Here is a 9,438-nt window from a genome sequence, read left to right as displayed (position 1 = left end):
AGCTGAGAAAAGCTGAGAAAAACTGTAAGAACAGCTGATAAAAACTGAGAAAAGCTGAAAAAACTGTAAGAACAGCTGATAAAAACAGTAAGAACAGATGATAAAAACTGTAAGAACAGTTGATAATAACAGTAAGAACAGATGATAAAAACTGAGAAAACCTGAAAAAACTGTAAGAACAGCTGATAAATACTGTAAGAACAGATGATAAAAACTAAGAACAGATGATTAAAACATTAAGAACAGATTATATAAACAGTAAGTGCAACATTTAACTGTCTGAATAAAAATGGCTTAAGCTGCTTTTTAAAGGAATCAAAAGAGATGGCCACACAAAGCAACAGGGGCTTTATCATTCTTGCTCTGTCTAATGCTAATTTTAGCTTTTTGCAACCTTTGAACACGTTTAGCATTTTGCTACTTTTAGCTAGCTTTGTGATACCTTATTAGCTAGCCTTATGCTACTCAAAGCTTAGCATTTTGCTTCTTTAACTTTGAGCTAATCTTTTGCTCTTTTTAGGTTTTAGCTAGTGTTCCAGTTCTGTTAGCTTTAACAACTCAATTTTAGTATCTTTGGAAAATTTGAATAAAGTCATGCAGCACTCAGATTTCACACAGGATTTTCACAGAAAATGCAGTTTAAACTAACAGTTGACAAACTAATTTTTGAATTAGTTCACTAGATTTTTTTTTTATAGTGAGAGCAAATAAATGTGGCATTATCACAACTCTCCAGTCAGAATGGAACGAATACACTAATGAGTAAAACACAAACAACTGCATGCTCATGGGAACACCCTGGTTTGCACATTCAGATGCAGTGTTTACCTGTAATGTGATACTGGACTTGTTGGTCTTCTCTCTGACTTTAGCCAGCACTCCTTTAAGTCTAGATGATTTCTCGGACGCCTCGAGTGCTGCTCTGAGCAGTTTGGGAGTCTCTGGTCTGAGAGGTGCTGCTGACGTCTGAGGGGATTCCTTAGCCTCTTCTTTAACTTCAGGCTTCTTCCCTTTGTTAAGCATCTTCCTGTAGCAGAAAAAGTGACAAAAAATAAGTCTAATAAATGCTGTAGTATTTACATAAATACAGGCAGGTGCTGTAAAAGTACAACACAGAAAAGCTTTTGAGTTTATACTGCACTGATGGAGGACAAGCAGAGCACAATAAAGTGCAATGCCAGTCATGCTCAACCTGGCTTTCTTGCGCAGCAGTTTCTTAGACTCAGGGTAATGGACAAGGATCTCATTCAGGTCTTTTTTGTCCAGGATGAACAGATTGGCAAAGCCATGAGCGACCACATTGGCTGTACGCCTGTTGACTCCGCCAACTGCAAGTAAACTGAAAATGTGAAAAGATTATGGTTAAAAAATGTAGTTTTTAACATTTAACAGTTGGTTAATAGAGTTATAGCTTGAGCTAACAGCGTTTTCTCCCATGCATACACCAACAAATCACATGTTTTGATGTGTTTGTTGTGCCACATATCACATAAAGCTTGAAAGTTTAGGAATTCACAACAGCTCATCACCTTATCTCTCCAAAAACTGATCCTGCTCTGAGGGTGGCGAACACCGTCCTCTCGTCAGGTCCTCCAACCACCTGCACCTCCCCTGCTTTGATGATGTACATCTCCCGACCTACCTCGCCCTGAGCGAGACAAAAATCAGAGGCAGATGATACAAAATATAACGACAATTTAACTTTTACTATCAAGACAAGCTCTCTCTGCTCCATGTACCTGACTCAACCTGCAGGTGGATCACAGACTTCCTAACAGACCGGAGTCAGTGAGTGCGGCTGGGGAAAGTTGTCTCGGACACTCGGACTCTAAGCACAGGATCTCCACAGGGCTGCGTAATTTCCCCTCTGCTCTTCTCCCTGTACACCAACTGCTGCATCTCCAGCCATGACTCCGTAAAGCTTATTAAGTTTGCGGACGACACCACCCTCATCGGGCTCATCTCGGATGGTGATGAGTCTGCCTACAGGAGGGAGGTGGACCAGCTGGTGACCTGGTGCAGCGACAACAACCTGGAGCTTAATGCCCAGAAGACAGTGGAGACGATTGTGGATTTCAGGAAAGCCACAGCCCCTCTGCCCTCCCTCGCCCTTAACGATACCCCCATCATCACTGTGGACTGTTATCGGTTTCTCGGCACCATCATCACCCAGGACCTCAAGTGGGAGCTGACCATCATTCCCTCATCAAAAAGGCTCAACAGAAGATGTACTTCCAGCGACAGCTGAGGAAAGCCAAGCTGATGGTACAATTCTAGACAGCCATCATCGAGTCCATTCTCTGCTCATCCATCACAGTGTGGTACGCCGGGGCCACTGCCAGGGACAGACGCAGACGGCAGTGCATTGTGCGCTCTGCTGAGAAGGTAATCGGCTGTAGCCTCCCATCCATGACCTCTACGTCTCCAGAACTGTGGGGCGAGCAGTCAGATTACAGCTGACCCTGCTCACCCTGCATATGAACTTTTCAAACCACTCCCCCCAGGCAGGAGGCTTCGGTCCATTCGGACCAGAACCTCCCGCCATAAGAACAGTTGCTTCCCCTCTGCCGTGGGACTCTTGAACACTCATAGTCATGTTACTTCATAACGCTGCTTTGGTCACTTTTATCACGGTATTTTAATTGCATTACTCCAATTGCACATTTTTCTGAGTATTGTATTCTATTGGTGTACCTATGTTTTCTTTTATCTTTTATATTTTATTTGCACCTTTATGCTGAAGCAAGTCTGTGAATCATGTTCATTGACAATGGCAATAATAATCTGATCTGGATCTGAATCTGAAGTGTTTGCACAAACACAGAGTACCTTTTTGCAGACATAATCACCAGGCAGGTAGACAACAGAACGTAGGCTTTTGAGCATGTCAAAAATCATCTGTCTGTCACAACCCTGTCAAGTAACAAAACAGAAAAATAAGTCACAGATTTTCTAACTTCAGGTTTATTTCATTATACAGATGAAAAATAACTTGACTGGTTGTGTTGCATTATGTATGATTTTACACATCCTCTTTCACCCATACTGTGGTAACAATTTCAAAATATTTTAAAGACCTATTACCTGAAAAAGAGGGACTTTGCTCACAATGGAGTAGTTGACGTCCACAGCGATGTCCAGACGCATTTTATCCGGCAGCTGAGTCAGCAGCTCCTGCTCATCTGGTGCACAGACAGCAGAAAGTAAAGTTCGGTTTAACAGTAAGATGTACTAAAACATTTCTGAAAAATGGCAGCTACAGCCCAAAATTACATCAACTTTGTAATAATCTAAACAAAACAAAAACAAAATGCCAACAAAAATATATATTTTTTATTAATAAAATAAATGTTGAGCTGTCAGCAGCTCATCACCATGGTAACCACACACCTTTGTCCAAGCTGAGAAGAGGCAGACAGAAACATACTGCAAATTAAGCCTCAAACAAATAGTTACTATGAAAAGATAAAAGTCAGATCTTAAAAATTATTTAACTGTGAGTGGCAGACGACTCCAATGGCCAGATATATGAATTTTTATGTTTGCTGCGTTTTATGTAGGCGATATAAGCTAAAAAGGCCGATCAGTTCCTGTTTTGAAGAGAATTTATAACTGAAAGCTTGGCTGTGCTCTCACTGCATTCTGGGGTGATTTAAGAGAAAAACACAAGTCCTACAGCAGCGAGAGACACACTGGTGAAAGAACACATGAATGCCAACATTTTGACATATAATTTGTTTATCTACTAAAAAAATAATTGGGAAAAGTTTACAAAAGTTTAGAGATTTTTCGGCATTTCTGATGTGAAGCCATCAAGAGTTGAGCATTCCATGGAAAAATCTAAAAAAATCATAAAAATTAAACTGTGGTTGTGTATTGTCGATTAAAACGATAGTTCAGGCATGTACAGTCCACCTTCAAAACGAGTGTGTGTCTTCTTACCCAGCATGCCTTGTGACTGCCAGGTGTAGTTGTACCAGGTTTTGACTCGGTTCTGGACATCTTTAGGGATGCGATAGGATGTCATGTATTTAATTGTGTTGTCCATGCAGGTGCGGTAGTAGGTTTGAGCTGCTGTGGCTGCGCCGACCACATCCCGCATCTGACAGACAAATGTTTTATTTAATAACAGGTTTAAATGAATTCCTTTGCTACTATAAAATGTGACATAAGATTAAAACAGGAGATTTAACTGTGCTTTAATAAACTTTGTTATTTACCTGTCCAATCATGATGGAGAAAGCAAATACGCCAACAAAATAGTTGATGAGCTGGAAGATGATCTCCAACAGGGAGGTGGGGTCCGGCAGACCTCCGATTGTAATCAGAGTTTTAACCGCAAAATAGAAACATCGAATGTACCTGAATGAAGAGAAAAACAGCGCAGGTGTAACGCACAAGTCAAAAAAAGGCAACTAGCAGGCGATTTGTGTGATCTCAACACAACAAGCTACAAAAAGCAATCCTTTTTTTTAAGTCCATATACAATTTATGTTACGTCATTTTAAAAGTATCCCCTTTAATCCAAACCTGAGAACAGCAGCACCTACCCGTTCCCATCCCCATTGTAGACCCACTGGGTGGCTCCCAGTCCAATGTAGGTGGAGGCCCAGTGGTAGAGACAAGCATTGCAGTGAAGACAGAAGAGAAGATACGTGGTGGTACGGATCACCCTGAAACACAGGAAATTATGCTTCTACACAAACTGAATAATAACATTATTTAAATGTCTGTGTGTTGATGTTTTATGAAAAGGAAATGGTGTAAATTCATTTTCATTCATCATGGATCCTAAAAAAAGTTGAAGAGGAATAAGACAGGTGGTAAAGCTGACCTGTAAATGTAAGCTTTGGTCAAGATGGCTTCCAGACGCTCGTTAAACTCAAAGAAGGAGTTGATCTGCAGATGGTGAGGATTAAAAAAAAAAAGTTTAGTCTTAAGTTTCAGAGGTGATTAGAAAAAAAATCTATACTGCTCAACTAAATGTGATCCAAAAACGACACAAAACAACTTTTCATCCACTACAGTTGCATTTTTGGATACTGGTACATGTTTGTTTATGGCTCACAACCTTTAATACGCATTCATATTTTTAGAGCTGGTTCCCAGAACGCTTGTGGTCTAAATGATGATGGTTGAATGTGCAACAACAGTCTCACCTTCAGCAGCCTCGGTAAACGAAGCAGAGGGTTGACGCCAGTTTTGAAATAAAAGAGCTCCAAGGGAACAAGGCTGGCCACGTCAAACTGGAAAATAATCCCACAGTCAGCGTGTACAGACAGGATGCAGTCAAAGATATAAGAAGTTTCATCTAATCAGTTTAATTTACCTTGAAGCGTTTGGTTTTCATGTAGTTCTTTCTCATTTCAATTTTGTCACTCTGATAAAAAGATTCAGGTGAATTATCATTATTTTTATTCATTACACAACAGTGTTTTTGCTTAAATAATTTCAGTAATGTAGATTATGTGTTTACAGTGCTAATCTGTGTCATTACAAGTTTTACTCACAACTATGTCACCTCCGCTGACAAACTGCAGGCGTGGCTGAAAGACGGAGATATCCAAGATGTAGATAAGATCACAGAGGTAGTCGGTCAACAGCCAGTAGTGGATATTTTCTGGGGTTTGGTAGGGGAAGGCCCAGCGAACTGGGATGAACCATACATTCCAGTTCCAGGCAAGACACACCAAGAACATCCACAGGACGTACATCAAGTCTGAGAAGAGAAAGATGCATTAAGGTGAGACACAAATGGATTAGGAAGAAATAAAGTTTAGAAAAAAGGACAAGGGTTAGGAGTGAACATCTGGAATCTTTCAGCAATTACAGTCATAAACTGAATGATGGGAATAAAAGCATATCAAACTGCAAAAATGCTGTGTGAATGCTTATTGCTGAAAAACAGCTGAACTTAGCTTAAAAACATGCTGAAATGGAAGAACTAGCCTAAGTTAGCAGAAGAAAGCAGAAGAATATATTTGCTGATTTGGTTTAAATAAGCAGAAATGAGCACAAACATTTGTAAATTAGCTAAAAATAAGGTTGAAATTAGCTGAAAAGTATCTGAAACCGCAGAAGGAAGCTTAAATTACCAGAAGGAAGTGGAGAGAGCACAATTGTGCCCAATAAGGCTGAAAAAATCAGAAATGAGCACAAAAAAGTGGAAATTATTTGAAAAAAGCAGAAATTTGCAACAAAAAAAGGCTGAATAGTAGCTAAAAAAGCAAACAGAAGCTTAAACTACTACAAGAAAGTGGAGAGACAATTGTGGCCAGTAAGGCTGAAAGAAGCAGAAATTGGCAACAAAAAAACAACAACAATGTAATGAATAGATAAAGTAGCAATAATAAATATGAACAGGATCACAATAGTGTGAATGCTTAATAAGCGTTCACACAATAAGCCAGATCTAAGATGCATTATTAGGCTAAAGCAGCTAGGTTTGAAGCTTAGTAACAACAGAAAACTGTTTGGCCCTCAGAATCCTTTTTCACAGCAAGTACCAGTGACAGAAAAATAATCAAGTATCCTTCATTTGAAACGGGTGAAGCATAACAAACAGTAACATTTTTTTATTAAAACCTGAAAATACGTCCAAAATATTTAATGTGTTTAATTCCTTTGAGTCCTAAAAAAACTAAACAAATATATTTGTCAGATTTTGAGTAAAGCAGCTTCAGTACAGAACTAAAGGTGGCGAGGGCGTTCAGGTGGGTTCTTACTGGTGAAGGGGTCGATACTGGCAGGGAAGCAGAGGTGCCTACAGGCTCGTATCCAACGAGGACTTTTCACCTTAGGGCAGCATCCAGACACCTCCTTCTCTGTCTCACTGTCTACTCCTCCTCCTCGGTCTGATGCTTGCATATCCTGCTCCTCCTTATCCAGTGGAGCAGCTTGAGGAGCAGACTGAGGAGCTGGAGGCTGAAGAGGAGCTAACAATAAACAAGGAAAGGAGCAATTAATTAGGGATTTAAAATAAAATGAGGTTTAACAAACGCATATCAGATTTTTTTTAAGGAGAGAACAAAAGAGTTGTTTTTCTGCACAAAAGTAAATTAAGAAAAACTGAATGTTTTCTTTAAAATTTAATTTGGGACTACTGCATTTCTGAAAAGCACACTGTGATACAGTGCCACAATAAATATATTCACGTTTTCTTTGGCAAGCAAATTTTTAGGCATGTCTAATTTTATTTATCGTAGTATCCTTTCTTGGTCCATTATCATGGTGTTTCATTTAGAAATCACTTGAAGCCAAATCATTCATAGTTGAACTTTTCCTTTAATGTGCCTAATATTTTTTTCCCACACATTTACAGTTTGCAAAATTATAAAAAACAAAAAAAGTCCACACTAAGAAGACAATTTTTCCCCAAATAAAAATCCCAAATGGCTCATTGGTGCCCTGACTTATCCATTTACTTATCTGTTTGTGCCATTTCAGCATTTCATTTCACTTAATCCTTATTTAGAAGGCAAATCACAATGTGGTTTAAATACAAAGGAAATAAAATTGAGCATTTTAATTAAAAATTGATAAGAAAAAATATTTCATAGGATTTTTTCCAATAAAAGTGCTTTAAACATTGTAGGTCTAATTCAATAATACACAAATTTACATAACAAGCATGATGTTGACCCTTTAACTGAACTTTGTTCAAATGTTTCTGTGGCCCAAGAGGTGGACAAAGCTGCTGATGAACTGAAGAAGGAAGAAATCTGGTTCTACTCACCTGTATGCATCTGTCAGGTAACTATTTCAGTTTTTTGTGCGCAAAGAAAAGTCAAGTATTTGTCTAAAGGTGGCTGGTTTCACAGCAGCCATAAATATGTATCTGTTGTCAGACATTAATATTTATAAAAGCTATTATAGGTTTTATTTATTTTGTTTTGAACACCAGCTCTGTGTTTGTGAACAGAAAGAAGTGAATAAAAAGGTCCGACTCACAGGTGATGACGCTCTCTTCATCTGAGCTGTCCGGGTCGATGAGTTTCTCCTTGGCCTTCTCCGTCCTCTCTTTGAACATCCTGACCAGCTCCTGAAGACGCTCGTTGACCACCGCGCTGGTCTGACTGGCCGAGGAGCCCGGACGCTCTTTGACGCTTGAAAATGAAAGTGAAGAATAAAATGACAAGGCGGTGAACTGTATTAGTGTAATTTAATATTTCTTGTGTTATTTAGTGGCATGTCAGTTTGTGCACGGTGCTCACATGTCATCTGAGCCATGCAGGCTGGACTGACTGGGCCAGGCTCTGACAGGGATGCTCAGCTCTTCATCATCATCTTCACTTTGAGATTGTAGCTGCCTGCTGTTATGTTGAGAAGATGCAACCCCATTAGAGAAACTTTGCCATATAGGTGTTTCAGTTAAATACATTTTTTTTGTTTTATAATCTAAAACCATTTTTCATGTGGTTTCACTACAATGTGTTGCCAATAAATATTTGTAAGTTTGTTAAATAGAAACAGAATATTGAGTGAAATAGACTTCATGTATGGAAAATGAACAAACTGGTGACTAAAGATAAAATAGAAGCATCAGTGTAAGTGGATGTTTAAATAGATGATCTGTGAGGGCGGGAGATCTTACATCTTTGTCCAGACCGTCCTACGATTTCTCCCGACGCTGTTGTAAAAGATCAGATTAGGGTTTGTGAACGTGTCGGAAGGAAAAACATGATGTTAATCCAAGAAAAACACTGCATAACGAAAGGATAAATCAACCACAGCGCTACAACAGGCATGTCGATGATAATGCATTTGTTTATTGACTTGCTACATGAAAACAAGCGTACAAGCACAAAAATCACAAAAACGTGAAGTAGAGTCACAACACAGATAAACACAAAACAAATACAAAACAATAAGTCTCTCCAAACAAGTTTAGGACCACATTAACACAAAATCATCTGTGTTCTGCATTAACCCAAACTGGTGGTGACACTTTGTGCACCTCTTTCATTTACAAAAATGGCAAGTCACAAACGGAAGGTTAAATTTTAAATTATTTTTCCAAATGTACATATAGGTACACAGTTTCTGCAGGACACAAAAATACAGACAGCTTCAACAGACAGACAGGACAAAGATGGACAGCAGAGGGCAGTGCAGTATGTTAGAAATTACAATGTGAAGCATTTTACTCCAAAACAATAACTGGTTAAAACTTTAAAACTAGGGATGCACGATATTGGATTTTTAGACCTACTTACAGAGACTACATAGCTTTCTCTGTTGTGGAATTAAAATACTACATTATTCTGCATGGTCTTTGTCAGTTTGGTCTGCTACCAAATGCAGATGACAAAAAGGAGGTTGAAAATGATGTAACACTTCAACTTGGATTACCGGTATGTTTAATGTCAAATTTATTCATGACATTTATGCTCTCTAACACAATGACAACACTCGAACAGTCATACAAAACAGCTCCTT

The 9,438-nt window shown here is 38.9% G+C and overlaps 1 protein-coding gene across 1 annotated transcript in view; it reads right to left on the bottom strand.

Annotated features, from left to right (window-relative positions):
• LOC119416190 (cyclic nucleotide-gated cation channel beta-3) overlaps positions 1 to 9,438 on the bottom strand; it is a 32,407-nt gene that overhangs the window by 1,331 nt on the left and 21,638 nt on the right. The window contains exons 22-37 of the mRNA XM_037683387.1: positions 8,594 to 8,629; positions 8,214 to 8,312; positions 7,951 to 8,105; positions 6,726 to 6,935; positions 5,511 to 5,719; positions 5,330 to 5,380; positions 5,160 to 5,246; positions 4,835 to 4,899; positions 4,551 to 4,673; positions 4,221 to 4,362; positions 3,943 to 4,102; positions 3,085 to 3,182; positions 2,830 to 2,913; positions 1,530 to 1,648; positions 1,193 to 1,339; positions 829 to 1,027 (exon numbers count right to left, since the gene is read on the bottom strand). Of these exons, the coding sequence (XP_037539315.1) occupies positions 829 to 1,027; positions 1,193 to 1,339; positions 1,530 to 1,648; positions 2,830 to 2,913; positions 3,085 to 3,182; positions 3,943 to 4,102; positions 4,221 to 4,362; positions 4,551 to 4,673; positions 4,835 to 4,899; positions 5,160 to 5,246; positions 5,330 to 5,380; positions 5,511 to 5,719; positions 6,726 to 6,935; positions 7,951 to 8,105; positions 8,214 to 8,312; positions 8,594 to 8,629 (1,984 nt within the window). The remainder of the gene's footprint in view (positions 1 to 828; positions 1,028 to 1,192; positions 1,340 to 1,529; positions 1,649 to 2,829; positions 2,914 to 3,084; positions 3,183 to 3,942; positions 4,103 to 4,220; positions 4,363 to 4,550; positions 4,674 to 4,834; positions 4,900 to 5,159; positions 5,247 to 5,329; positions 5,381 to 5,510; positions 5,720 to 6,725; positions 6,936 to 7,950; positions 8,106 to 8,213; positions 8,313 to 8,593; positions 8,630 to 9,438) is intronic.

This window comes from Nematolebias whitei, chromosome 10, assembly GCF_014905685.2.
Source record: "Nematolebias whitei isolate Nwh7 chromosome 10, NemWhi1, whole genome shotgun sequence".
NCBI classification, from domain to species: Eukaryota; Metazoa; Chordata; class Actinopteri; order Cyprinodontiformes; family Rivulidae; genus Nematolebias; species Nematolebias whitei.
Note: the sequence above shows the minus strand (reverse complement) of the source record. Positions and strands in the feature narration are given on the sequence as shown.